General features: G+C 40.6%; 4 protein-coding genes across 7 annotated transcripts in view; 3 read left to right on the top strand and 1 right to left on the bottom strand.

Moving 5' to 3' along the window:
- Positions 1 to 4,155, top strand: part of LOC103135502 (membrane-spanning 4-domains subfamily A member 4D-like) — a 5,107-nt gene extending 952 nt beyond the window's left edge. For both annotated transcript variants that reach the window (XM_016669574.1, XM_007548267.2), the window contains exons 4-7: positions 1,547 to 1,603; positions 1,756 to 1,875; positions 1,982 to 2,095; positions 3,328 to 4,155. In XM_016669574.1, the coding sequence (XP_016525060.1) occupies positions 1,547 to 1,603; positions 1,756 to 1,875; positions 1,982 to 2,095; positions 3,328 to 3,381 (345 nt within the window). In that variant the 3' untranslated portion in view covers positions 3,382 to 4,155. The remainder of the gene's footprint in view (positions 1 to 1,546; positions 1,604 to 1,755; positions 1,876 to 1,981; positions 2,096 to 3,327) is intronic.
- Positions 4,156 to 4,403: 248 nt separating this feature from the next.
- aldob (aldolase b, fructose-bisphosphate) lies at positions 4,404 to 7,403 on the bottom strand. The gene is made up of 9 exons (XM_007548268.2): positions 7,289 to 7,403; positions 6,576 to 6,688; positions 6,276 to 6,487; positions 6,123 to 6,177; positions 5,862 to 6,022; positions 5,699 to 5,782; positions 5,437 to 5,611; positions 4,813 to 5,012; positions 4,404 to 4,577 (listed from the first exon to the last, which is right to left on the bottom strand). Exons 2-9 carry the CDS (start codon positions 6,685 to 6,687, stop codon positions 4,482 to 4,484), a joined length of 1,095 nt encoding a protein of 364 aa, XP_007548330.1. The 5' UTR covers position 6,688; positions 7,289 to 7,403; the 3' UTR covers positions 4,404 to 4,481.
- Positions 7,404 to 9,978: 2,575 nt separating this feature from the next.
- Positions 9,979 to 19,366, top strand: rnf20 (ring finger protein 20, E3 ubiquitin protein ligase). Of its 2 annotated transcripts, none has more exons than XM_016669573.1 (22): positions 9,979 to 10,106; positions 10,398 to 10,571; positions 10,665 to 10,733; positions 10,826 to 10,924; positions 11,018 to 11,165; positions 11,262 to 11,447; positions 11,555 to 11,670; positions 12,313 to 12,459; positions 12,539 to 12,613; positions 12,704 to 12,823; positions 13,962 to 14,141; positions 14,246 to 14,381; positions 14,635 to 14,756; positions 14,833 to 14,989; positions 15,072 to 15,387; positions 15,566 to 15,683; positions 15,827 to 15,976; positions 16,068 to 16,280; positions 16,509 to 16,634; positions 16,757 to 16,897; positions 18,173 to 18,277; positions 18,685 to 19,366. In XM_016669573.1, exons 2-22 carry the CDS (start codon positions 10,401 to 10,403, stop codon positions 18,859 to 18,861), a joined length of 3,072 nt encoding a protein of 1,023 aa, XP_016525059.1. In that variant the 5' UTR covers positions 9,979 to 10,106; positions 10,398 to 10,400; the 3' UTR covers positions 18,862 to 19,366. The 2 variants fall into 2 exon arrangements, with proteins under 2 accessions (XP_016525059.1, XP_007548328.1); XM_007548266.2 differs by having other exon boundaries at positions 10,394 to 10,571.
- Positions 19,367 to 20,077: 711 nt separating this feature from the next.
- LOC103135500 (uncharacterized) lies at positions 20,078 to 24,011 on the top strand. 2 transcript variants are annotated; one of them, XM_016669572.1, is made up of 4 exons: positions 20,080 to 21,276; positions 21,587 to 21,646; positions 23,172 to 23,274; positions 23,549 to 24,011. In XM_016669572.1, the coding sequence occupies exons 1-4, from the start codon at positions 21,085 to 21,087 to the stop codon at positions 23,899 to 23,901; spliced, it is 708 nt and encodes a 235-aa protein (XP_016525058.1). In that variant the 5' UTR covers positions 20,080 to 21,084; the 3' UTR covers positions 23,902 to 24,011. The 2 variants fall into 2 exon arrangements, with proteins under 2 accessions (XP_007548326.1, XP_016525058.1); XM_007548264.2 differs by lacking the exon at positions 21,587 to 21,646 and having other exon boundaries at positions 20,078 to 21,276.
- Positions 24,012 to 27,301: the final 3,290 nt, after the last annotated feature.

Below are 27,301 nucleotides of genomic sequence, written 5' to 3'. Positions count from 1 at the left end.
TATATATATATATATATATACACACACATTTAATTTCTGACCTCATATATTGAGCAATTAACATTGCTTCTTCTATTTTGTGCATTTTTCATATAATACAAAACGAGGGGAAAATGTTTTTATTTTGGCAGCAAAAGTGTAACATATCAAATATGATACAACAAAGTCTGCCGTTGTTTTGAAATAGTTTCTTTGTTTTGCTTGAAGCATTTAATAAAAAGTTCATTCTTTTTTTTTTATCTGAATTTTAATAATTTTTTTTGTGTGTCATGCTCAAACAGGTTTGAGCACTGTTTACATTCTTTGTCTTAAATATGAAGTCCACAGGGTTGCCCCTTTTGGAGTGGAGCTTGGAGTGAAATAAGAAATAGGAAATAAGAGAAAAAGTGGTCATTTATTGGTCTGTGTTATTTTGATACAGAAATCAAAGCAAAAATTGTGCAGCTTATTTTTAAGCTAAACAATTTTGCATTACATTTTTTATTGAAATAGATGCTTAATATCTCATTAAATTCTGATGTACAAATTTAAGCCATAACATTGTGACATGCAAAAAAAAAATGGCATCAGATTTCTAAATTGGACATTTAAGGTGGCTTAAACCTTCACATATATGCATGCAAGCTTTTCATAAATGTTGTTGTAAGACAATTATTTGTCTAGAAACACTACTTAATATTCAGTGCCTTCAACATTTGGATTTGTACTTTTAGTCGCTTTGTATTCAAATACCATTTGATAGAATTAATAGAATACAATAGAAAATAGAAACAGCCTTTATTGTCCAGCAAAGGGGAAATTCAGGTGTAACAGCAGCATCAGGTACAAAGGTTCCCAAAAGAAGTTCTTAAAGTGTTAAAAACAGTATAAAACAAGATTAATTATAACAACAATAATTGTATTAATAATAATGATTCTAATTAGAACAGAAAATACTGTGCAGTTATTAGAAATAAAAGAGTTGGACATGAGATCCAAATCACATGACTATAATGAGCTTAGACAAATAGATTTATTTATTTATTTATTTATTTTTAAAACATAGTTTATAACAATAAATTAATTGTTATATTTCTTTTTAAAATGTTTTTATTTATTTATTTATTTATTTATTTATTTATTTATTTTAAGGATTTATGGCAACTTTTTATCCAGCAGATGGCGCCCTTGACAAATAAACAGACACGTTACGCTCTAATATTGAATTTTTGTTCTTTCGTGATTGTTTCTCCCATGATGCGATACAAGTACATCAGTAGACTTTGCAGAATCATTCAAAACTACCTCATTGTTGTCGCAAACTTTAAAAAAAACACAAAAGAAAACTAAAAAAATAAATAAATAACCTCATTCTCCAGCTAAAGTATACGTGCACAGCACAGCTGCTGCATGACCCAGCTACTTCAGGAAACAATAGATGCAACTCCCCTGTTCAGTGCAAAAGCAGCTATCATTGCATGATATGCCTATGGATGGAACTGGATAAGTAATTCTGTAGCAGAAAATGATTGGATCTTTTGATTGATGTGGATGTTTGTATTTGAAGTTCATTACATGTGGAGTCCTGTCTATCTACACTGAGTTACATCCATCCAAGAAGATGGTAAGCCTGTTGATTTTTTTTATATATATACATATATATATATATATAAAATCCCTGGTTTTAAGATTTAAATACACTTTTGCCCAACTTTATTACTGACCATACAATCTTTCGTAATTAAACTCAGTTGTCTTTGTAATCTGACTACACAGGTGACCTCATGCCTGGCCCTGTATGTGGTCTCTCTGTTGGGCATTATTGTCACCATATCACAAAGGATACCCTTAATCGTTTCCTACACGTGGCGTATTTGGCATTACGGCAACCATCTGGTGAGCTTCATGTTTACTCTCTTCCTCCTTTGTCTTTGCTATAATGTTTGTCTGAGTGAATGAAACCCCGATTTAGTATTTTACAGCTATGTTTTTTTAACCGCAGGTGGCACTTATTTCGGTGGAAGGAATCTTGCTTGGATCTTCTCTGCTTGTATCAGCATTTCTTATCTTCTTGAGCGCCCTCGCAGGTTACGCGTTAAGATCCACGAGAAGTCAGGTAATATGTTCTTCGGTGTTGGTGCCATTTAAAAAATGAAAAGCTAAAATTCATGTTCTACCTTTCAATGCTGAGCCTCTGCAGAGTAACTAATAATGAGTGGAGTATAATATTTCAAAAAAGATGACAACCTTTTGGAAACTGAAAATTAGTCATAGTGGTCGCTTGCACAAGATGCCAACATTTTGAAGCAACCATGGCCAGAGTTCAGATTTAAACTGAGAGTAAATATAAAAGGAGAGTATTTGACTCCAATCAAAGTTTAAATAAAAAGCTTTAACGTGACAAAAGTCTCCAGTTACCCTTATATCATCTCAAAACCACTAAAATGATACAGAATTTTATCTGATGCACTCATTAGTGGAAGGAAATACTTTGTGTCCACTGAAAATGTTTTCACTGTAGCTTGATTTAAAGCACAAGATGATTAATTACATCACACTATGAGTTACTAGTCAGTATTGTGATTATGTGATTCCATTTTTAATTATCTACTTTGAGTTGCTGCTGAACTCAAAGTTAAGTTTACATTTCTAATCAATTTAGGCTTTAATTATTTAAACTGTTAATCCAATCCAGTCAAATTTTATAGTGTTTAAAATGCACACCGTTACTTTTTGGCACAGAAAATGTACATCTTCTTATGTAAAGACACAACCTTTTATTTATGTTACTTGTTCTTGGTTTGTGAAAATACATTTTAATGCAATGGCTTTATTTGCCTGTGCAATTATGTAATGTAAATTGCATCCTGTGCGACTTAATATGAAAAAGTCATACATCTTTTTTTTTAAATCAGTGAACAATCTGCATCTCAATAATTAATCAATTCACAAATAAGAAACAGTGTGCATTTTGCAAGAGATTGATTTTTATTTTTACAGTGGCATCTTATAGAATATTGTATTTCACAAACTTCATTTTCTATAATAAACTCTAAAGCGATGTTTAAATCTATCAAAGGTCTAAATTTCTTTGAGTCCACAGTCTGTATTTTGGAAAATTATATATTTTTTTATCTCGACTAACAGGGAAATAAAATGTATTTTTATTACGTACACAATGAGGCAAACAGTTTGTCAAAAAATCAAATTGAACTGACATTTGACTATAGCAAATAAATGAAAGATAGAAGAAACTTAACATAATTGTATTAAGAAAACATAGTTTGGTCACATTGCTGTCTGTCAGCTGTTGAGTTTTTGTCACTCATTCCTGTTTTTTGTTTTCAGATTGTTGTACAGCATTTTGTGATGCATCCCCAGAGTGAAGAAAAACTGACCTAGGACCAACGTTCTTCATTACTATCCTTTGCACTCACATAACACTGTTTTGTTCACTTCAGGTGTTTTTAACAATTATGTCATGTACAGTATACGTTTATACGAACAGTCATATTTTGGTGGGTTTGCAGTTGCTTTCTTTCCATTTTCAGGGATACCTTTCTCTAAAACCTCCTGAGGTCTTAGCAGAAAATCTGTATTTGTGCCGAGTTTAAATTATACGAAGGTGGACTCGTTAAAAATTTGGTGATTTTTAAAGAAAGGTTCGAAGGCCAGGTATCTTCCACGTTATAATTATGCATTGCATTGCTGTGTTGGCATATCACAAATAATACAAAATAATCAGAGGCTTATGGTTGTAACATGCCAAAAAAAAAAAAAAAAAACTCAGGAGGCTCAAGGGGTATAAATACTCTTGGAAGACGCTCTGACTGGTTAATGCCAGATAGAAAAGTGAAACTTTTTCATTGTATCTAAATTTAACCTACAAAATGACCACTTACACCACATCAGTAATATTAGATTAACAATATATTTTTTTTAAAAATGGAATATTATTAGTTAAGTGTTTATTCACTGCTGTTAACCACTTGCTTTAGTTTTTAATCATGTAAAAATTTGAACATCTTTTATGGTGACCTGCTTCACATTTTTAATCAGATTATTTTTTTTATTATAACTGTGAATTAACTTTACTGCATTAACTGATTTAAAAAATTTGCTTAAATAAATTTGACTTATAAGTACACAGATGTATTAAAAAAAATAAAATATGCATCGGCATGTCTTTGCGTCATTTTTGTATCTGTATTGTACAATGTAAATTTCCAGTAGACGCCCTAACAGTTGTCATACCATCAGCAAAAAAAAAAGAGATATAATAGTATGTAACTTTATCTAGTAATAGTTGTGGCTCTAAAATTTGGACAACCAAAAAGAAAGTCAAAAAGTCACATATTTTGGAATTTTCAATTTATTTCCTTTTGATGTTATCAACTTTTATCAACAATAGCTCAACATTACGCTGTTATTGGTGATGCAGGGGGGACATCAACATTTGGTCCACGTGTATTTTTTTTTTTTTTTTTTAGTGTTCATAGTATTTAATAGACGTAGCTGGCGGTGTAAAGGGACTGCATAGCAGCCTGGCTGGCTGGGGTGGCAGGCTTGTACTCTCCTTTGGAGGCCAGGCCGTTGATCTAATGGGAACAGAGGAGAGGAGAGAAGGGCAAAGTCAAACAGTAGCATTAATGATCAGCCAAGTTGCATGCGTCACCTGAGTGCAAGGCCGAACGGACGGAAAGATTTTGAGAAATCAATCATTCACAAAACTGTGTAAAATTGAGTAATTCCAGATAAGAAATATTTAAAGTCCAGAATGGCTAATTGATGATTGGGAACTCATCAAAGGCTTCCTGTGTGTCTGAGGCTCACCTTCGCCCTGGTGAAGAAAGCCTCCTGCGCAGCTTTCTTGTTGGCGTCTTTGCCCACCCAGGCTGCAAGAGCGGAGGCCTGGAGTGCTCGGCCGTAAGAGAAGGTCAGTTTCCAGGGGCGGTGGAGGGGAACTTGGTTGATGGCGTTCAGGTTGAGGGAGGCCTCCTCCTCACTCTGGCCTCCAGAAAGGAAGCAGATGCCTGGAAAGGTTGCAGAAAAGAAGCACAATTTGCAGTTAAAATGTTAAAGTAAGGTTTTATTTAAATGTTACAAACAGTTAATATTTTTTCCAGGAGAAGGCAACTTTCCTGTTGTTTTACTTTCATCAGTTGTTTTCTATGAGAAAGTCCTTGGTGGTGCACCTAATTCTATCTACCTACAAGGTGAAAATAGTAGTTTTCTTCTCTATGAATAAAAATGTAATCTAAACCTAACAACTAGTTTAAACTAATCTGGACTTAGACTAAATGAGAGAGGGAGAGAGAGAAAGAGAGAGAGAGAGAGAGAGAGAGAGAGAGAGATCTGTTGCTTCTAACTTTTTACAAGAACCTCACTTCATGAATCCTAAAATATTCCTTTAACCTGATTCCTTGTGGTTGGAGGAATCAGCTGCAGAAGGCTTACCTGGCACAGCAGCGGGTACAGTGCGCCTCAGGGTGGTTACTGTTGCCAAGGCGACATCCTGGGGGGTGTATTTCTTAGTGCAGGAGTGTCCAGCGGTGACCATGTTGGGTTTCAGCAGAGTTCCTTCCAAGTACACATGGTGGTCATTCAGAGCCTTGTACACAGCAGCCAGGACCTGCAGATAAATACATACACATCAACATGAATGGGCATTGATGTCATGTAATTAATATATAGATGGTGTGCTTTATGTCACACTCGCCTTCTCTGTGACATACTGGCAGCGTTGCAGGTCGTGGTCACCATCAGGCAGGATCTCTGGCTCCACGATGGGCACCAGGCCATTCTGGAGAAGACGGGGTTAAAACTAATGACATCTAGGTTTGTCTGCTGTCCGTTACTGCAGCTAAAACTGCGACACAGACCTGCTGGCATATGCTGGCATATCTGGCAAGAACATTGGCGTTCTCTGCAATGGCGAGAGCTGATGGGCAGCCGCCTGAGATCTTGAGCACACACCTCCACTTGGCGAAGTCGCAGCCATCCTTCTTGTACTGGGCACACCGCTCCGACAGGCCATCAAGACCTAAAAAGGCACAAAACATCTCACTCTGAATCGTTTTTTTTTTTTTGTTGTTTTTTTTTAGAAATATGCAAACCAAAGTATATGTGTTAATGGTAGTTACCTTGGGTGGTGGTCTCTCCATCTGTTCCATTCAGACCAGCTGTGCCTTTGTCTACCTATGTCAATTAATCACACAATAGTAAGTAAAATCTAAAAAAAATTGCCAACACTCTTTTATTAACGGTCTCAGAAGTTTGCATGAAGATCTCTTCACCTTGATCCCAACGACAATCCCCTTCTCCTTGACGACCTGGGGGAAGAGTTTGCCGCTGTCTGACTTCTGGTAGAGCGTCTCGTGGAAGAAGATGACCCCGCCGATGCTGTTGGCAATGGAGGGGTCGGATGAGAAAAGGATCTCCCGGAAACAGCGGCGGTTCTCCTCCGTGTTCTCCACATTGATTTTCTGCAGCCTCTTCGCCATGGTGCCTTGAGGGAGGAGCGTAGATTTTCAGTCGCACATGACCAGCTTGCAGTCGCTCCCTGCGCCAGAACCTCAACCAAGACCGAGACCAACCTGTTGATTCGTCCGCAGCCAGGATTCCCTTTCCTGGAGCGACGATCCTCTGAGCAATGTCAGAGAGCTCCTTCTTCTGCTCCGGAGAGAGGGCTGGGAACTGATGGGTCATCCTTGGAGAACCATAGCGGATTATTAAAATCAATTTAAAATTTTACAGTGAGAGAGGAAAACACATTGCATTTTCACATCTTATGGCAAATGGCTGCTATTACACATCCTGCTTTTCTTGCACCACCTCTCCAGTTAAATATTTGGTCTGCATGATTGAACTTTGGCCTTCAAAACAGATACGTTATTCTGTTTAGCTATGCAACCTGAGTTCATAGTTCACTTTGCAACAGGTTGACCAACGTTTTTTTTCTGCAGAGCAATGACAGCAAAACAATGCACTACAGCTAAGATCTTGATAATATACATGCAATACAATAACTTCCGCCAAATGATATTTGCGCAAATACTTTTGCACTTGATTTCTTGTCACCTACCACCGTGTCAGAATAAAAACATCAATGCAAATTCATATTTGAAAGGAAATTTAAACATTTCTGTTTATTAGCAGTTAACAACAAACCACCTCTACCAGCCTGTAAACATGTGCAAAGTCGCATGCAGACCAAACCCACTTACGATGTAGCAGAGCTGCAGAAACTAGTCACGTTCTGAACAATCCTCACAAATTTCTCAATTGACCAAATAAAAACGAGTCTCACTTGAGTGTTTTGTCAAACTGCGTCGACAGCTGAAGTGACAGACGGCCTCCTTTTTCCTCCCTGGGCTGATCGCGATGCTGAAGAAGGCAGAAAGTGGGTGAAGAGTTGTATTTATTCCTGTTGAGGGCGGTGGGGGCGGGGGAGGTGCTCATGATGTGGCGGGGGGCGGGCCAGGGGGAGGCGGGTGTCACAATGGAGACGCAATTGGCCCCAGTCAAACCCAAAAAGGCGGGCTTCATGATGATGTTGATCCGCTTCTGTGGACTCCACAGTTCATCGCAGGGCCTGGGATTGAGTTTGGGTTAAAACATGAAAGAGAGCATTGTGTGAGTGTAAAGTCAAAGTCTGCATGAGCGAAGAAATCAGAGGAGGGAGAGCTCCTCCTTCTTTAGCTTTGCAGAAAATGTAACTGGAGACTAGCTCTGCTGCAATGTTGCAATTCAGGTTTTGGATCCCTTCTTCTGGGGGAATTGTAAACACAAGCAAAGATTTGTATCTTGTAGATGTTTTTTTTAAGGATTCTAAAAAGGACCTTTGTTAAAATAAAGATGAAGGACAATCAGCAGCTGCGTGTCGAATTTTGTTTTCATCACTGTACAGAAAACAGATCAGACATGCAGATCTCTTCTCACCATTGGAAATTCTATTTCCTTAAAGTCGATGCACAGATTGGTTTTAAATATTTGTTTATCATTACTATTTTCTTTTGCATGTTATATTTTCATTGGGTTGAAGTTTCACTTCAAATATGCAATCCATAATCAGAGGTGACTTTTTCTGCACACACAGAAAGTGTGCTTGTTGTCACATTCCGAGAAAAAACTGCTTTTTAAAACCTGTGTCTTCATGCAGTTTGCTGTATGCATCTTTTTACACCACTACTTTTTTTTTAAATAACTTTTTTATCTAATCCCAAAAGATGGGGACATTTGCACCCAGAGACTGAGATTGATGAGACAGCTTTTACACAACCTGGACTCCGCACCATGTGCAATGTCCTCTTTCTAATTGCAGCTCAGAGTTCAGCCTTTGTGCGTGATTTTATTTTCACATACTTTGTAGTTCTGAAAAGTCATCCAAAGAATCTTGCTTGTCCCAGAGGGTGTACATAAGATGGTAATTAAAACAGATTGCAGGGGACAATTGCTGGTTTGAATGTTTTGTTGTAAATCCTTTCTCTAGAGTGTCATTCAACTGGTGGGAAATCCTGAATATCCCTGTCAGCACTGAAAAACTACACATTTCTTGTGTTATGGCAAATATGTATAACGCATAATATGTACGTTAACTTGTACACATGACCAGAATAATGTTGTTTTCACCAGGGGAAACTATTAAAACTGCAGAGCAACAACATATCTTAAAAAAAATTGGAAAAAAGAAAAGATTCCAAATTATTTCAGGAATCCATGTCACTGAGGCTCAAAATGCCTTTAGTTATGTTATGTGGTCTGATGGTCTGATCTTGCTGAAGAATTCTGGACTTTGGTAGACTTTGAAACAAGCAAAGGCTTTAGATAAACTAGTGAGGTAGAGATTGTTATCTGAGTGTGTTTCAAAAACAGGACGATTTCGTCATGTGTTGTGTCACGGGCCTTCTGTCTGGGCCCTCTGAAACTGTTGGCACATAAGTTTTGGACACATGCTTGCTGACACAAAAGCAAATACAATGTGCAAAATATCTGCTTTGAGAAATAATCAGACATAAAATATTTATTTTAAGAAAATTGAAAACAATTTGCTAAATTCGAATGTTTTTAGTTAGACGTTCATTAAAAAAGATCATGCTGTGAAAATAGAAGCATCAGTGAGTTTGTTGTGCAAATGAGCAGACTGATGAGTTTTATATTCAACCTTGCTCAAGCTAAAACATAAATTGTTTAATCTTTATTGAAGAGGGACATACAAAGTAAACTGGTTCAAGTATGGATCCCTGATGAACTGACTAAAGCTCATCATTTTTCTTACAATTTTCTATGCTATGCTAACCAGAGCAAAAGTGTCCTCTGGTAACCCAAATTTTAACATAACAAGGCTTTTGCAATATCCCAAGGTACCTCAAAAACTGAATTTATGTTGTGAGCCATCTCGCTGCACTGCAATGTTTTGAACCAATTGTAAGTGAAAAAGGTTGTAATTAAAAAAATAATATAATAATAATAATAATAATAATAATAATAATAATAATAATAATAATAATAATAATTTCTTATTACAGTCAGAGTAAGACAAAAACACAACTTTGCCCAGAATGATATTGGCACTCAAAACCAGCACTTGTTTTCAGGAAATATTTCTTTGTTAGAAAATTATATCTACACCCTTTATGAAGCTAAAAAGAAATAAATAATAATAATAATAATACCAGCACTTCTGTTTTCAGGAAATATTTCTTTGTTAGAAAATTATATCTACACCCTTTATGAAGCTAAAAAGAAATATTAATCATTATCACCAAAGACATAAAATGAAAAGAAAATAGGCCCAAGTAAGGAACCCTGAGGCACCAGATGGGTGGCTCAATTGGCAGTTATAAAGAACTCGACACTCGATAAAATGTAAACGTTTTTTGTCCTTTAGAATAAATCCTTATCGTTAAAACCCCGTTTATATAACTGTATTACATTACAGAAAATATTGAGATTGAACGCGTTTAGAGCGGCCTCCTTTACTGTAGATGGCGATAGAGAGCGGGTGTCAGGTGAAGGTGGCCCCGCCCTCCCTCCAGAATGCTAACATTTCCGTTTCCGTGCGGGAAGGAGTCGTAACATCAACATTTCGAAACAGATTCGGTCAATAACTGTTAACATTTAAATCGGTAAGGGTTTGGTTATAACATTTCATACTGAACGTGTTATCAGACGGTGGTGGCAAATCGACTGTTCAGCTTTAAATCTCTTCAGTTTCTTTTGCATCTGCCGTTAGCAGCTAGCTAACATGCAGAGAGAGTTTCAGGCAGCTTCCCCAGAGTCTGAATGTTAAAACAGCATTGTTTTTCTACATTTATGTTTTTATCACTGTGGAGTATTTGGCTTAAAAAATAAAAAGTAAAGCCGTATTGCTAAATTGCATCTGCGGTAATTGTTTGCTTTTGTTGCTTTTAAGCTAGAAGATGTCGGGGCAGAAGCGTCCTGCTGACCCCAGTGGGCCCTCTTCCTCCGGTGCCCCCCCGGAGAAGCGGAGGGAGCGGGATGGAGAGGACGGAGGTCCCGGTGTGAGCGCTGGAGCCGGAGGGAGCACCGCGGTGGAGACGGTCATCAAACTGGGAGGAGTGTCCAACTCTGTGAGCCTCTCTTTTATCTTCTTCTGCAGATAAGATGCATCAGAAAAGTGTGAAGTTTTCATTATTTTCCGATCTGAATGAAATGTTTTCCAGGAGGAACAAGACATCAAAGCTCTGCAAGCTAAGAACCGAAAGTTGGGAGAATCTCTCGATCAAAGACAGGTACACTCATTTACTTCAATGAACGTTTACAACTCTGGACACAGTCAAAGAAAGCTGCACTGTGCTTCATCTGTTGGTTGATTGGCTTGCAGGTGATTGAGGACGAGCTGCGAGAGCGAATTGAAAGACTGGAGACTCGGCAGGCTACAGATGATGCCAGTTTGCTTATTCTCAACAGATATTGGAACCAGGTGAACATTCAGAGAAAGAACATTAAAGAGGAATGGCTTGGGTTAATTTCTTTTACGTTAAGTAAAAACATGTCACAACTTGCCCTCTTTCAGTTCGATGAGAACATCCGACTCCTCATCAGGCGCTATGACCAAACAAGCAGCGAACCGGAGAAATCTCCAACAGGCGAGGGACGGAGCCTGAAGCCGGAAACCCCAGAACCCGATGGAGATTCAAACCAGGAGCGGGCCAAGGACAGAGGTTATTATGGATCGGGCACAGGAACAGAAAAAAGAACAGCATGAATATATTAAACAAATACTAAGCCAATCATTTCTTTCCCTGTTTTTCACCCAGGGCATCAAGGAGAAACGTCAAACTCCTTTTTGGCGACACTGGCAAGCAGCACCAGCGAGGAGATGGAGGCCGAGCTGCAGGAGAGGGTGGAGTCGAGCCAGAAGCAGGCCAGTCGTTTGGTGGAGATCTACAAGAACCTGAAGAGCACCTTGGACCAACTGAAAACGGAGCTTGACTCTGGGGGCGGTGAGGGGAAACATGCAGGAGTTTCTCCAAAAAAAATAAAAAGAGGCAATGATGGCACTGCAACAGAATGAAACTTAATCTGGGGAAAAAAAATTGTGTTTTTACAGACGGTGGTCTGAAGCAAGTCGCAATCAAGCTGAACTCCCTCCTGAGCAGGGAGAACGAGCTGCTCCAGCAGCTGACCGAGAACCTGAAACAGAAACACAGTCACATGACCAGCGAGGTATATAGACTTCCTTCTTAGTGGTTGTTCTCCTCAAATCGAGATGCACCAGTCCTGCTTTTTGATTTGACCAATACGGATGAGATTATTTCACAGAGATGGCACTTTTGAAGGAATTATAAGATCATGCCCATGTGGTGTTTTTTTATTAAACTTTAAAATAAGTATTTTAATTTTTCCTTGATGAATGCAGATCAAGGAAAATGTATCGATTTCTTTGACAATATTTATAGTGAAGATTTCTGTGTATTTTTTTAAAATAAATAATAAATCTTGAAATTTGTTGGCTGTGAAAATCTGTGGGGCATCTCACGAGGAAGACATAAAACAGCAGGATGAATAATTGTTTGCCGTTTTACAAAATGTAGCTGCTTGAAACCTTGTAGAGCAATCTTAAACAGTTGGCTGCTTGTACTGCAGGGGTCGGTTCTGCAACTTTTACCTAGATATCTGATCTAATGGAGCATCCAGTCAGGTTCTGCAGAGTCCTGATGAGAAACAGATTATTTAATTTGGGTTTGTGGAAGCACAAGCACATGGAAAAGTTGCAGGACATTGGTCCCTGATGACTAGAGCTTGAAGCCTCTGTTGTAATGAGAGTCCTGTCTCCTCATCAGTCTTTGCTCTCCTTGTCCTTTGCAGTCTCGGTCTTTGGGTCGGGCGGCTAACAAGGCGGACCAGCGCGTCAGCGAGCTGCAGGCTCGGATTGAAGAGCTCCAGTGGGACATGGAGAAGATCCGCCGTCGAGAGAACAGGCTGAATGCCCACCTGAGCGAAATTCTGGAGCGGGTGAGACTGAATTTTGTCAGTAGCTGGATTAAGATGTATGTTGTAGTTTGTGTTAAACTACAACACCTGTGCTGTACAGGTCAACAGCAAAGGCTACAAAGTGTGTGGTGAGGCCAGCAGCGTGTGTGGAACAATCACTATTAACAAAAGAAAGGTTAGGTTTCTTTTTCCTCTTTCATTTATTTCTTCATTTATTTAGTTTCTCAGATTGGTTCACATTTAATGTTTTTTTTTTTTTTAATAGTTTGAGGAGATGAACAGTGAGTTGGAGGAGAACACGGAGCTGGCAGAAAATCGCCTCGTTGAGCTGCAGAAGCTCCAGCAGGACCTGCAAAACGTCCAGCAGGAGAACAACAACATGAAGGTATTTCCGTTGTTGCAGCAACGTTTTCAATTCAGTCTTCTGCGTTTCAGCAGCGGAGCTTTGGCTCCACGTTTTTAAAGCTGAACAAAACTCAGCAACTGCATCAACTCGAGCTCAAAGACACTTTGTTGTGATGCTCAAGATACTAAATGGATCTTTGCTGGGTGACATTTTTATCCAGTCTACATTGCCTTGAAAAAGTATTCATACTTAAGTTTTTTCCAATTTTTTTTCACATTAAAATCACAAATTAAAACCACAAAAAGATATTTTTTTCAATATTTAACTACCAAAAAGGACACAATTGTGAAGTGAAAGGAAATTGTACAACGTTCTTAATTTATTTATCAATTAAAATCTGTTTTGTGGTTTTATTCTGCTTTCCACAACTAGAGATTGAAGTGGTTTCTCATTGTTTGCAAAAGAGGCCAAGCTCGGTCAGACTGAACAGAAAGCAGCTGTGAACAGCAGTGTTCAGGTTTCACCGTAGAATCTCAATTAGATCCATGTTTAGACTTTGACTAGACCAAGCTAATACATGAATATGCTTTGATCTAAACCCTGTGAGTGTAGCTCTGGCTGCATGTTTAGGATCGGTAAACCTTCTCCTGAATCTCAAGTCTATTACAGCCTTTTACAGTATTACTTCCAGTATTAGCCGGTATTTATTCTGACGGCATGATGCTGCCACCATGTATCACTGTTAGACTGAGAAGTGTCCCGGGAGACTTTCAAGCCTTGAGATATTGTTACAAAACCTATCTGTGTTTTAAATTTCTCCATAACATTATCCCTGCACACTCTGCTGTTCTCCTTGGTCTTGGTGTTGCTAAATGTTCTCCAACAAACCCCTGAGGTCTTAAAAGAACAATTACTGAGACTAAATTACTCACTTTGTCTTTACACTTCATGTTATTTCGTATTGCATTCGGATGCTCCGGGTTTTATTGACGCGTTGGAGTAAAGCCGGCTTCAAACTTCGAAGCCCATGAAACTTGCTCCTTTAACTTTGGCGTTGCATTATTTTGGTTTAAATTTGTAGCCTGTCAAGATATCCAAAGAACTTAAACTTTTCTATGTCCTTTCAACTTATTTTTCTTTGGCTTCGTTGTTTACTAATCATTTTCTTGGTTGCCAGACGGAGCTGCTGAGTCGAGCTGAAGGTTTGGTCAAAGAGTCCTCAGAGTACCGCTGTCTGCAGTCTCAGTTCTCTGTGCTCTACAACGAGTCCCTGACCCTCAAGGCCCAGTTAGACGAAACCCGGGCTCGCCTCAACACTACCAGGACGGCGCGCCTTCGACAGCTGGAGCACATGGAGGTGGGTTAGGTTGGTGCGTGCGTGCGCGCGCTCCCTCGCTCATGTCGGGATTTAAATGCATCCCTGTCTTAACTTCTGCTCGCTTTCATCGTGTCTTTGTGCAGAATGATGAGGTGGCCCTGCAGAGGAAGGTCCGCACTGAAGTGTTTCAGCTGGAAGACACGTTGGCTCAGGTCAAGAAGGAGTATGAGATGCTGCGCATCGAATTTGAACAGACTCTGGCAGCCAACGAGCAAGCAGGTAATCCACCTATCTATCTGAAGAAATGCACCGCTCCCGGTCAGAAACAACCAATCAGAGCCAGGAGGGAGAGTGTTCTTCTTTCGGCAAATGGTCTTTTATGATTCTGCATTCTCCAGTTAATGATTAATTACTTGATGACTATTTCGGAAATCGATTCATCGATTCATCATGATTAATTGTTTCAGCTCTACTTTTTTTTTTTTTTTTTACCGGTTCATCTTCTCATTTTAAATCGCGCCTTTTCTCTTAGGTCCCATCAACAGGGAGATGCGTCACCTTATAAGCACGCTGCAGACACACAATCAGCAGCTGAAAGGAGAGGTGGTGAAGTACAAGCTGAGACTGAGAGAGACGCAAGCTGAGCTCCACCAGGTAGGTCAGAACGGGACAGAGAGTCAGAAGCTACGAGGTGAAACACCCGAGCTAAAGACGTCTCCTCGTTGTGTAGATCCGCGCCTCAAAGGGCAGCGCCATCCTACAGTCGCAGTCGAGCACAGAGATGGACGTGAAGGATGAGTTGACCTCTCCTTCGACCCCGGCTATTTCTGGAGAGCCTGTGGTCAAAACGGAGCCGGATAACGGCTCGTCCACACCGAGCAGCACCGGTAAATTACATTTACAGTCACGGTAGTTTCATTTTCCCGGGTCGTCGTTGCTCATTTGGATCCACCTTGTCCTCCTTGAAAGGAATCTCACTGAAAACAGAGCCTGGCATAGAACCGGATGCAAACATAAAAGAAGAGGAAAAAGATGAGAAAAAAGAGAAGGAGGAAAAGAAAGAAAAAGACATTATTAAGAAAGAGGAGAAAGACAGAGAGAGAGAAAAGGAGAAGGAGAGAGAGCGGCCGACCCGGAGCAGCAGCAGCAGCGGGGTGAAGGAGGAAAGGGAGAAGCCGGGCGTCAGCAGCCATCCGGAGGAGACGGGCGGAGATCGGCTCGCCATGATCGGAGGATCCAAGAGGAAAGAGATGGAGCAGCTGAAGATCGTCCGAGCAGAACTAAAGTACGTTTGGAAAGTTGTATTTCCCATCCATCTTGTGTTGTACGTATAGTCTGGATCTTTTAATGACCTTGTAAATCAGCATCTAGAAAGGCTTTGATCTATGCAGAATTCCGACTGTAGCCGGATTTTTTTTCTGAAACTTAAAATTTCTTCCCAATATGCATCTGTAACTTTGTAGGAAAGCCCAGGAGTCCCAGAGAGAGATGAAGCTGCTGCTGGACATGTATCGATCGGCACCGAAGGAGCAGAGAGACAAAGTCCAGCTCATGGCTGCAGAGAAAAAGACCAAGTCAGAGGTGATCATAATCCTTGAGCTGTTTTAATTGTTGTAAAACATTTTTCCCGTTTAGTCTGGATATTGTTCTTAGTTTTACCAAAAAAAAAAAAGAAGAAGAGTTTGTTGAATGCGATGTGACAATGCATCTCCTCTTTATTGCAGACAGAGGAGCTTCGGCAGAGGCTGCGGGAGCTGGAGGAGAGGGAGAGAAGAGAGGGCAAAAAAATGGCGGATGAAGAAGCTCTAAGAAAGATCCGCTCAGTAGAAGAACAGATAGACATCCTCAACAAGAAGCTGTCCATCGCCAAACAGGTCTGACCTCCACCAGGTCGTTTACATTCACCAGCTTTCTGCCCGGTTCTCTTTTTTTGTCTGTCTCACTTCTCCCTGCAAAACCCGTCAGGAGGAAGACGCGCTGCTGAGCGAGATGGACGTGACGGGCCAGGCCTTCGAGGACATGCAGGAACAAAATATCCGCCTCATGCAGCAGCTCCGGGAGAAAGACGACGCCAACTTCAAGCTGATGAGCGAGCGGATCAAGTCCAACCAGATCCACAAGCTTCTGAAGGAGGAAAAGGAAGAGCTTGCCGACCAACTCCTCACCTTAAAAACTCAGGTGCAAAATGAGGCCACGCCTCAGCAGCTCATCTTATATATTATCTCAAATAAAAAGATGCTTTGTATTCATCGAACACTTTATAGTAAGGCAGTGAAGGCCTTGTTGGTCCCTAATAGTCTACTGTTGGCAAATTACTGTGAGATTTTTCATTTGGTTTTTAACTTAAATCATGTTTGAGGGTTATTAGATTCTTTCGGACTCATTTGTTATGGTTGTGATTGACAGGTGGATGCACAGCTGCAGGTGGTCAGGAAGCTGGAGGAGAAGGAGCGCCTCCTGCAGGGCACAATTAGTACTGCAGAGAGGGAGCTGGCGCTTCGAACACAAGCTTTGGACATGAACAAACGAAAGGTAACATGTTGATCAGAAACTTAATCCTTTAAAACTGTGGAGAAATGAAACATTCTAATAAATCGTGGTTTAAAAAAACAACAACACGAGTTTAAGTTGGATGACGTCTGTCGCGGCTGCAGGCTCAGGAGTCTGCGCTGCTGTCGGAGGAGCTGCGAACCCAGCTGGAGCAGGTTCAGCAGAAGCTGAAGCTGGTCAGAGAGGAGGTGGTGGAGAACAGCATCTCCAGAGAGAAGGAGTCCTTCAACGCCCGGCGAGCGCAGGTAGCAACACACACACAGAGGCTAAACCTGCACTCGGTCTGTCAAATGATGAAATTGATGATAATAACATGAAGTTTTTATTTTAATATCGTTACCACTTGAACTGAATGACAAGCGACTGAAGATTATTTCAAAAATAAAGTCCAGCATTCATTTACTGATGCCAATTATAACGAGAAGCTTTTGTTGGGGATGCATTATATGGGTTTAAAATCGATCCAAATATCCACTATTTAATTTAACGATGATAAAAGAAAAAGAAGGTATTAAAAAAAAATCCCTACCTTTGACTGTAGATCTAAGTCTGTTTCAGGTTGAGCCTGAAACAGACAAATGATGAAAGGAGCTACTTCACTGCACCAGCTGAGTTAATTGGTGCAATCAGTTTCTGAAATGTAAACACAGCTGATGCCCGCAGCGCTGCGCTTCCTGGTATTCTGTCTGTTTGTAGAGTTTGCAAACATCATCGGAGATTATCATCATTACTGGATAACTGTAATCCAGTTATCCAGTAATGATAACTGGATAACTGGCCGACCAACTCCTCACCTTAAAAACTCAGGTGCACCATGGTGCGCTTCATTCAACTTTTCAGTTGAATGAAGACATTGTGTGAACTGTTTTCAAGAAAGACGCATGTATTTCACATTTCAAGTGTAAAATCCTTTTCAGTATTGGGGGAATTCTGTTCTGCAGATTCCTTGTTTAAATTTTCTCAGTTTTGCTCATTACCGAAATACTACCGCGTTGAGGAGCAAGGGTTTTTATAATAGCTGTTTATAAAATGAGACACTTGGGTAACTCTTGGCCAGATGAGGAGCAGTCGTCAGTGTTTTGGTGTTGGACATGCAGCCCTGGACCTTTTTGCTGCATGTCTTCCACCTTTCTTGGCAAGTTATTTTTTTTAAAATTATTAATCACATAATCTTTTTTGTTACAGTGCAATAAAATGCTTTAGGTTTTTTATAACATCTGGAATGATTTTAAAATAGTTTTTTTTTATTCAAATGGTTTAATCCTAAATGTCCCAAGTTCTAATCATTTCATTTAATTATTTATTCAATTTGAATTTTACTTATTTATTATCATAATTTATTGCTCTATCATGACATCTCATCCTATTATTTTATCTTCTAATCAGTGATTAAACAGATTTGTATTTGTACTGCTAGGTGCGTAAGCTCGTCTTTTATACCAGAAGATGAAGGTCATTCAGCGCCTCACTTTGTGGTAGATTTTCTTTTTTTCTCCCCCTCACAGTCGATTGTTTTTCAGGAGGACATCTCCAAGCTAAGGAGAAAGATTGAAAAAGCCAAGAAACCAGCTGAGAAGATCAGCAACGGAGACGAAATCCTGAACGAAGAAATTAACGAGTACAAGGTACGCATAAAAGATAGAAAGCTTACATTTATTACAATATTGTGCTTGACTAAAACATCCGACATAAAAACAGATGAACAGCCTTCAAGTTAAATTTCTGTTACTTGTTTTTTTTTTTTTTTCATAACACCAGCCACATTTTGAAATACTTTAATATTTTGACTCTAACAGCAGCGTCATGGTCAGATTTTCCCAACATTTGTCTGTAAATGAGTCAGTGGTTTTGTGTAATTATGACAAGTCTGAATGATTTGTGAAAGCCTTGTTTACAAGATTTATGACTCGGCTAAAACAACAAAGCCCTAGCTGCTTTACAAATTCGCATGCCTTCATCTTTAAACCACTCAGCCAAGAACCTTAATGGCTGTTGAAGACATTTCCTCCTCTTCTTCCCTTCCCTCCTGCAGGCTCGCCTAACGTGCCCGTGCTGCAACTCCCGGGTGAAGGACGCCGTCCTGACAAAATGCTTCCACGTCTTCTGCTTCGAGTGCGTCAAGACGCGCTACGACACTCGGCAGAGGAAGTGCCCCAAGTGCAACGCCGCCTTCGGGGCGAATGACTTCCATCGCATTTACATTGGCTAAATCCACCAACTCTGCCCTCCTTCAATTGGGATGAATAGGAGCCGTTGCCTGAAGCAAGAGTCGGCACTGCAATCATGTGGTCCATCCTTTCACAGGGTATTAAGTGCAGCCACAGGATGATTTCAGTGATGCGCCAAGTGGAAGACTTTATTAAAAGGTTTTTTTTTGCCCCTCTCCTCCCCCCACACAATGACTGAAACATTCCCATCCAGTATCCACTACTACGCTGATGTTCTCTGGTGCAGAAGGAATGGTTTTATACTGAGTGTTGTGTGTTTGTCTGCTTGCTTTTAAAAACGGCATGTGAGAGCAATGGATGAAAAACTGCAGTGAAAAAAAAAAGAACATTTCTCTTAGTGTTGTTTATATTAAGTGTCTCTGTTTATTGTACATTTCTTTTTTTTTAATTAGAAATGATTTTCTTGCCTCTGAATTCTTTAACATTTCCCATGTTGCTTTGGTGTATTTTGATGTTCAGCTAGTTATTAAACTGATATCAAATGTGTGCTTCTGATTCCAGCTCCTAACCTTCCACAGCGTAGCTTACACTCTACAGCGGTCAGCTTATCCAAAGCAGAGTGTAGGTGTTGATGTACGCTTGTGTAGAAGCCATTTCATCAAAGGGGAATGGGAGATGGGTATTATGTGAAATTGCTTTTGAGTTGTATATGTTATAATAGTATTCCTGCATGTGTGAGAAATCCTCACATCTCCCATGGCAGTCATCTGGGGGTACTTAAATGCGCTGCTAATCTCACAGAGCACCTCTTTCCTTGGGACTCTTCCGCTCAGCTCCTTCAGACTAGCAGCAGCAGTTAGCAAACACCTGGTGGAACTGCACATCTGATGATGTCATCATGTCAACTACTCGGTGCAAAGCTAAGAAGAACGGTCGTAAATGGCATAATGAGAAGCCTTGTGAGGATACTCTGAAGGCTGACGAGAGTAGACGCTTCTTAAAGAGACAGGCCCAATTTCAAGGTGTCAAATTTATTCAGTTATGCTTAAAACAGACTGGATTTTCATAAGAACTTAAGGTAAAATAGTTACTTGATTGTCCTGGAAAATGGCACTTTATGTCTGGTCCCTGTAGGCGTCAGTTCAGGCACTGTCACCTACTGGCCAACCAGTGTAGGGTCGCAAAATGATCAATCCTGTAATGAGTTAGTGTCTGGATTGATACTGTTATTTAACAAGTTAAAACGTTTATTATATGTAATGACTACTTTGTACCTAAAAACCCAAAAACATGCTTGTTTGTGAATGAATAAATCACTCTCGCTGTCTATAGTCCATAATGCCACGTGCTGCATTAGAAGTGCAGCACGTGGCAAAAAGACTTCAAAGGAAGATAGCGGGGCTGACGCTTTCTGATCACACAAGAAAAGAGCTGGAGCCTAAATCTATGAGCAGTGCTCACGTTTGACTTTGTGTGTGTTAAACCACAAGTCCCAGTGTGCAAATCTCTATTTATCCCTGTGCTGCAGAGCTCTCCTCCCCCTCTTCTTCCTCCTCCTCCTCCCTGAAGATCCAGGCGTGTTTTCTCGTTGGAAACAGTCGTTAGAATCGCTTGAAGGAAGGGAGTGGAGCTCAGGAAGGTGTTTCTTATATCCGTGAAGGTTTGAGGAGCGTAATTCATCGCAGTTTACCGTTTAATGCAGGCACAGGGACACAAGGAGCCGCGAAGCCTCGCTGGAGCCGAAATAAGAAGCTTTAGGTTCACTCGGGTTCGCCGCGTCACTCCCGTTTTCTCATAAATCTCCCAACCAAAGGAAGCCTTTTCACGTATTTCCGCTGTATTTTCTTTTTCTTTTTTTTTCTTCCCTCCTGTATGAACCGCTGCGTCCTGCTGCAGATCGTGTGCTCGGACCCCCCGCTGGAAGCCTTTCAACACCAAATATAGCCGCTGTTAATGCAGGGTCGCTCTGGATCAGATTCTGGCAGCGCCGCCAAACATAATTGTCTGGATAATTTGTGATCCCGAGGGGATTTCGTCTAATTTTGCCGATCACTTTGATGATCAGGACCGGGTTTTCTCACGTTTTCCCGCTTAAGATGCACGTTTGAAGCCCGCTCAGACTGCTCCTCACAGAAGCCATTTTTAATTGAGCTTTTGATTTCCGAGCCTCTGCCTAAAGCTCCCCGGGCTGCAGCGCAAAACCGGTGAGCGCACATCTTGGCACGCCGTTTCCACACCCATCCCCATTGTTCTCCGACAGGGCCATGGCTCGGGTTTGGCTTTCTGTAGCTGCGCTGGTTCTCGGCGTGTCGCTGTGCTGGGCCGGGGGCCAGCAGACCAAGGCGGAGAGCCCGCCGGTGGTCACCCTGCGCACCGTCATCTCGGGAACCTGCCAGGAGATCCAGCGGTACGCGGAGTCGCTGGTGGGAGCAGGAGTGATCCGCTCAGCTGCTGAGGTACAGGAGGAGCCGCGACACACCATTATACACTCTCGCTTTTTTTTTTCGCAAATGCTTGTTTTTTCCTTTCATTCTTAATAATCTAACTCAGCTGTGATATTCTTGATCAAAAAACGTGATTTACTAATTTTCAGCTGTCACTTTTTCTCTTCATCCTTCACGCTCATCCCTCTCTCCATGCTTCCTCGACTTCCTAATCCTTCTCCTGATCCCCTCAACCTCTATATGAAACCATTCACCCATGCACACACATAAACTCCCACATCATGACCCTACCCCCACCATGCTGTGGCTCCCTTCTCTTCAGAGTGCTGTGTTGTATCTTGAATCAATGCTGGGTCAGGAGAACGTCCAAGCCTTGGCTATGGTAAGAAAACTCCCAAACACTCTACCGTGGCATGGTTCCAACTTTGTAAGTGGCGCCACTGAGGGGTTGGGGGTCAGGTGGCAAAGGTCAATCCTGTGAATTTGGTGGTACCCAGTTGTCTGGATGTCATACTGACTAAATATTCGTCAAGCATGTATTTAAGAGAGGGAAGTGTAAGATTTGCTAAGCTTGCAATAATTTTATTTATTTTTTTTGTAGTTTTTTTTTTTTCATGGAGCCATTTCTACTATATACTTCTGGCTACTCTTTCAAATGAAATATGGTCTCATAGTTAGGGTTTGAAATAGGAAGATTTAGAATATTTAGCCACACATACGTTTGTGGGAATCAAGATTTTTGTTTTTCTCTAAATCTCAAGTTCTGCCACATCAGTCTGTTTTAAACGACTAAAACTCTGCCAGGGAGTTTCAGTCCATTGCAACCTTTCACAAGACTCTGAAACTTTGGAGCAGGGCAGTTGGAGCTAAGCCCATTCAACACCTGTAGTTGAAGCAAAATGGCCTGTGAAGTCATCGTCGCCTCATTTGCGATATTTGCATGCGAGCCTGCAGCCTCTCTCCCTGCTGTGAGCTTGTGCAGATAATATTTTTGTTTTTTATGTGTCACTAGATAACAAACTTGCTCACTGTGACTCAGATGGCAGATCTCAGAATGTAAAAATCCACGGTGTGCGTGTGCGCGCACAATCCCTGGCATGGAAATTGCCTCGTTATGCAACCAAGAACACAACAAACAAAAGAGCAAAACAACGTCTCTCCAACTGAACCTGGATAAGCGAGGGTTTTGAGTAATAATAGCAAACACAACATCTCTGCATGCAGCTCTGACTCGGCGCAAGTAAACATAATGTAGCAGAGCAACTTCAAGGTCTGACAGATAAAGTTACTGTATTCAGTTCAAGCCTTTCTGTTCTGCCTCCCATCAGCTTTTGATATATTATTAATGTCATACTTTTGTGTCCTTTTGTTGATATAAAACCTTCCACTGGAGTTTGCACAAGCATTCCTCAGGCTACAGTGTCATCCTCCATCCGGCCATGCAGCCCACTGTAAAGCCACACTGTGATATTAAGTGTCAGATGTTAGGACTTGTGCTAACACTGTGCATGGTCCATGTGTTACTGTACAGTGCAACAGGTGCAGATAAGACCCCCCTCTTCCCACCCTCAGTCCATCTGACCGGGATAACCTTGAGCTTACAGGACAAGACTGTTCTGCATCTGACTCTGGTGTTGTGAGGAGACACTCTAAATGAATAGAGAGGGATTCCTCCCAGCTGTCTCTCCTATCATGAGGAGCAGCACCTCAAGGCCTCTTGCTTTCACGGGCTCGTGCCAACTGCTGCTGTAAATCTCTGTCTCGGCGTGATAAACGACTCTGTGCCTGGCTGTACATCCTCTTTGTTTTGCCCCTGCTTGATCAGAATGTTGTCCGTCTTCTTTGCCGCGAAAACATGCCTCTCACTCTTCTCCCGTCTCTCTCTCTCCTGCCCGTCTCTGCCACAGTTTCTGTCGACCGCAATCCGATTCTTGGCTGAGGGAGCAGCCAGCGGCCTGAATGTCATCGCCGTTTACGTCACCGAGATCCTCAGAGTCACAGGATTCGATGGTGGGTACCAGGATTGTTTGCAGCTGAGACACTGGTGTCTGTGTGTTTTGACTTTGCTGCTTTCTCAGCTTCGGTGTGTCACTCATTACATTTTTTGCATGCTGCAGTGTGATAAGTTTCTGCGCCAATCAGAGTAGAGCTTGAGAGAAAATATGCAGCTGGACCTGTGGGCAGTCAGGCTGCCACACCTTTTTAGGTGCGAGTGCTGGTTCTGTCCTGCGTTCTCCAGAATAAGTAAATAGCAAACCCTAAAACGGATTCCTTGTCTTCACAGTTGCAACGTTGCCACGCTTCACCCCGGAGGGCGTGACCGCCGTTGCCCAGTGGGGCCTGGTGGGCCTCATCGCCTACTGGATTCTGACCATCCTTCTCCGTTTGCTGGTTGGCGTCTTCAAGCAGCTGTTTTGGGTTGTGAAAACGGTTTTGGCTCTCTGGCTCTTTGGACTGATTGTGACCGACAAGCACGCCTCCGCAGAGACGACGGCAATTCGAGTGGGAGTCCTGGTGCTGGTGGTCGCCCTGCTGACTCTGTTCACGTCGAGCTCCGAGAAGACTTCCGGTTTGGAGAGCCGGATTAACAAACTGGAGGGGCGGCTGAGGGCAGTAGAGAGGAGGAAAGAGGAGTAGAGAGGGGCGAAGGTTGGCGTTCATGCTGGTGGGGAGAAGTGGCAACATTTAATGATTTCTACATTTGTGACAACTTTGAAAAATAAAGTTATCTCTGAGATTTTTAATCAGAAATGTCCCTTTTTCCACTTTCAGATAAGAAATTGATTTACAGAAATATTAGAAATATAGACATTGTAGAACTTACCCATGTCTCAAAGTTAGCAGGAAACAAACGTGGAATGCAAATAGTAACTTAGAGATAAAGCCAAAACGGATTCTTAAAAAGATAAACTACAAGTGAAGTGCATGAATGACCAAAGTACTTTGTATGTTAAGAAAAATTTTAAGTTGACTTAATGCAGTGCAAATTGATTTGCACTGTACACCAAGTCATAAACCATGATTCAAAGTGCTATACAAGTTAAAAAGAAAAATATAACTTAAAAACATAATTGTGCATTTTAGAGATCTGGCAAAAATGCAAACCACAAAGAAATAAAGATAAAAGAATGAAATGAAAGAGTAATCCTTGACTTTTAGCAGAAACCTGCAGTAAACAAAAATGTATTCAGTCAAAGCCTAAAGACCATTCAGCTTTTCAGGAAGTTCATTCCACAACCAGCTCCAGCAGATTAAAGGAGTAAATTGTCTGGTAATATTTTCAAGGTACTGTTATGCTGATTTATTGGCATTCATTAAATGTTAAACTTTTAATTGTGCTCATGCCTGTCTCAGCGTGAAATGTGCTGCACGCAAAGCAGTCAGTTGAGCTGGACACGGAGATGCGATGAGTGTACCGCTTTCTTCTTCTCCACCCGAGTCAGATGCGAAAGTTGCAATTTTACTGGCCTCAATTTTGTTTAAATAGAGCAAACAATAGACGGCAAAACCGCCAGAGTAATGTTTAAAATGTGTCTTTTATCTCACAGATGTAGTTACATTTGCTTTGACAGTACTGAGAGGAGTAGACACAATGGACCAAATAAAAACTTCTCAGGGCTTCATTTGGCCTAAAGAAAAGTTTGCATACACAAAACAAGCTAGTTTTAGAAGATTTTTACAGGATAAACTGACACATTTAAATATCTGCAAATGCAACTAAAATGTCTTAAAATAACCTGATTGTGGCTTTATATGCTGCACTCTGGACAGGAAATGTTGCAAAGACCTTTTAATCTTTGTTAATGCACTCATGACACGGCTTTAACAAGGAGTGCAGCAAAGAGGTACTGCTGTGCTCAAACTCCACATTTCGTTGGAAAAATATGTACAATAAAGCGAAAGAAAAACTCTTCTGTTACAAGTCTACGACTTCCTTAAGGTTTTCCCTTTCAAAAGCTTAATACCGACCTTTCTAATCAAATCTAACAGTTTTGACATGCTTTGGATTTTTGCCCAATTGGAAAGTCACGTTTCACTTCCTTGTAGTTGTGTTGAAATAAATCTGAAGAATGTGGATCTCAGCTTTGTGAAATGCGGAAGTGCCACAGCTATGAAAACAGTCCCACAGCATGATGCTCCTATCCTCATGCTTATCTATTGCTACAGCATTCGTAGGTTTAAAAACCTCACCTTGAATAATTCAAATATTTTTCTTGCCACTGTTAAATTATCTTTTGACTCATCTCACCATGAAACCTTTCTACCAAACTCAGAATGTTTAATGTTTATTATTGAAAGTCAAAATTGAATATGTACATTTATGTCCAAGTTGACTGTTTGTGACCAGAACAAATTAAAAAAAAAAAATATGTGAGATTTTCATCAAAGCTTTCAAGCAAGAAAGAAATTAGGAAAATCTAAGATAAGATCATTGTAAAAGTGCCTAAAGTATCCAAATCAACAAGATCTCAGCAAGATAAAGAAAAATGTATGAAAATAAAATCATTAATATACTAAAACATTCTAATCACAAACTGTTACCATTTTGTATTTAGACAACAAAGTGTTGAACACTGATTATAGAGGGAATGAATTCTTCAGACACATGCAGGCTTTGAAGAAACCAACCAGGCACGGACTCCGTTAGGCAAAATTCGTCTTGAGGGAAACTCTCCATGTTCTCTGAAGTCCTCCAGTCTTAAACTGGAGACTTGCAGAAATTCTTATCAGCTAATTATGTTTTGATTTTTACAAGGCAAAGGTTTTATTCACTTGTCCGAGGTGTTCTAGCTGGGCTAACAAAGGGAATGTAGGGCACAACTCCCTCTTGTGGTTGACAGAAGGTATATGTTGAAGATGTGGGAAAAAAATGTTGCGCTTGTAAATTAGACTGGTGATATAAAAAAAACTGGAACAAACATGTTTACAGATGCCCTATTTTGTTTTGATACAGGTGGAGCTTGAAATGAAAGGGACCCATAAGGGTGAAGTGTGAAGGATTCATCTTTTGTTATTAAATCATGCTGATTTAATAACACGTCTTTTGGACTGTATTTGTCCTCCAAATACAGTGACAAGTAGTATGTTTGAATGACATTTAATTCAGCAAAGTAAAATGTACATAGTGTGTTGAGATGCAATAGTGTCTTGCAGCTTAGAAAAATCAGAAAAATCAGTCGTCTGTCTGAGAGTTTGTGCTACCAGTTTACCACGGAACCCCTGTAAACTAAGAAGTTCATAAAAAGCTAAGTGTCTTGCCTTTGTTAAGGCTTAAAACGTCTGCAGCTCTAACCGTGACCTAGTTTGCGTGCGTGCCTGTGTCAGTTGTGGTATTGGTGGCATGACTAGAGAGGGCTGGGCGCTGTTCAGAACTGGGTTGGTGCTCGGGTGGAGGAGGCCCATCTGTAGAGGGACAGTTTGTTACTGCTGTGTTAGAGGCCATCATTGGTAGAGTTTAAAATGTTGGAGGCAGTCTGGTGGTTTCCATGGAGCAGAGCAACATGCAGGAGTGCCTGTAGTTAGTGTAAAGAAAGGTAACCACTTAAAGGAGGCTTTTTCATCCAGCTAAAGAAGCTTTAGTAAGTATTTGATGTGCTGCTTTCTGACTAGTTTTGATTAGCGTCAACTCGTTTTATTAGGCAGTGCTTGCTTGAACATAATTTCAGTCAAGTGCACATTGTTTTGTTAGAAAGTTTTAACATTATTATTCATATTATTGATAGGATGATCATGAATAAAGTACATAAAGTACAAGAGGAGGAAAATTGATATGTAACGTTTATTTTCTTTATACTAACTATACAATAAGAAACCTTAATGCAAATGTAGCACTTTATCTTTTTTGATAATAGGCTTTTACTTAATATTGACTGAGGTGGCTAGAGTAGCCAAAATTTTTACTCAAGTAAACATAGTTAATACTTCAGCATATTTTTACTTAAGCAGAAGTAAAACATAGTCATTCAAGAAAAAGTTGAATACTTTTTAGTATGTGCTAAAAGAACTGAGTAACGGTATTTATCTATATGCGTGTGTA

The sequence above is a fragment of the Poecilia formosa genome, unplaced genomic scaffold (genome assembly GCF_000485575.1).
Source record: "Poecilia formosa unplaced genomic scaffold, Poecilia_formosa-5.1.2 Scaffold26, whole genome shotgun sequence".
NCBI lineage: Eukaryota > Metazoa > Chordata > Actinopteri > Cyprinodontiformes > Poeciliidae > Poecilia > Poecilia formosa.
Note: the sequence above shows the minus strand (reverse complement) of the source record. Positions and strands in the feature narration are given on the sequence as shown.

Bases quoted from the DNA above. Each gene is read 5' to 3' on its own strand.
- aldob (XM_007548268.2), bottom strand. From the start codon at position 6,687: ATGACCCATCAGTTCCCAGCCCTCTCTCCGGAGCAGAAGAAGGAGCTC. The intron at 5,013-5,436 runs GTAAGCCTTCTG...CAACCTTTCCAG, and splicing joins TGTACCCGCTGCTGTGCCAG to GCATCTGCTTCCTTTCTGGA. The intron at 4,578-4,812 runs GTGAGCCTCAGA...TGTTCCCATTAG, and splicing joins CTTTCTTCACCAGGGCGAAG to ATCAACGGCCTGGCCTCCAA.
- rnf20 (XM_016669573.1), top strand. From the start codon at position 10,401: ATGTCGGGGCAGAAGCGTCCTGCTGACCCCAGTGGGCCCTCTTCCTCC. The intron at 15,388-15,565 runs GTACGTTTGGAA...GTAACTTTGTAG, and splicing joins ATCGTCCGAGCAGAACTAAA to GAAAGCCCAGGAGTCCCAGA. The intron at 15,977-16,067 runs GTCTGACCTCCA...AAAACCCGTCAG, and splicing joins AGCTGTCCATCGCCAAACAG to GAGGAAGACGCGCTGCTGAG.
- LOC103135500 (XM_016669572.1), top strand. From the start codon at position 21,085: ATGGCTCGGGTTTGGCTTTCTGTAGCTGCGCTGGTTCTCGGCGTGTCG. The intron at 21,647-23,171 runs GTAAGAAAACTC...TCTCTGCCACAG, and splicing joins ACGTCCAAGCCTTGGCTATG to TTTCTGTCGACCGCAATCCG. The intron at 23,275-23,548 runs GTGGGTACCAGG...TTGTCTTCACAG, and splicing joins CAGAGTCACAGGATTCGATG to TTGCAACGTTGCCACGCTTC.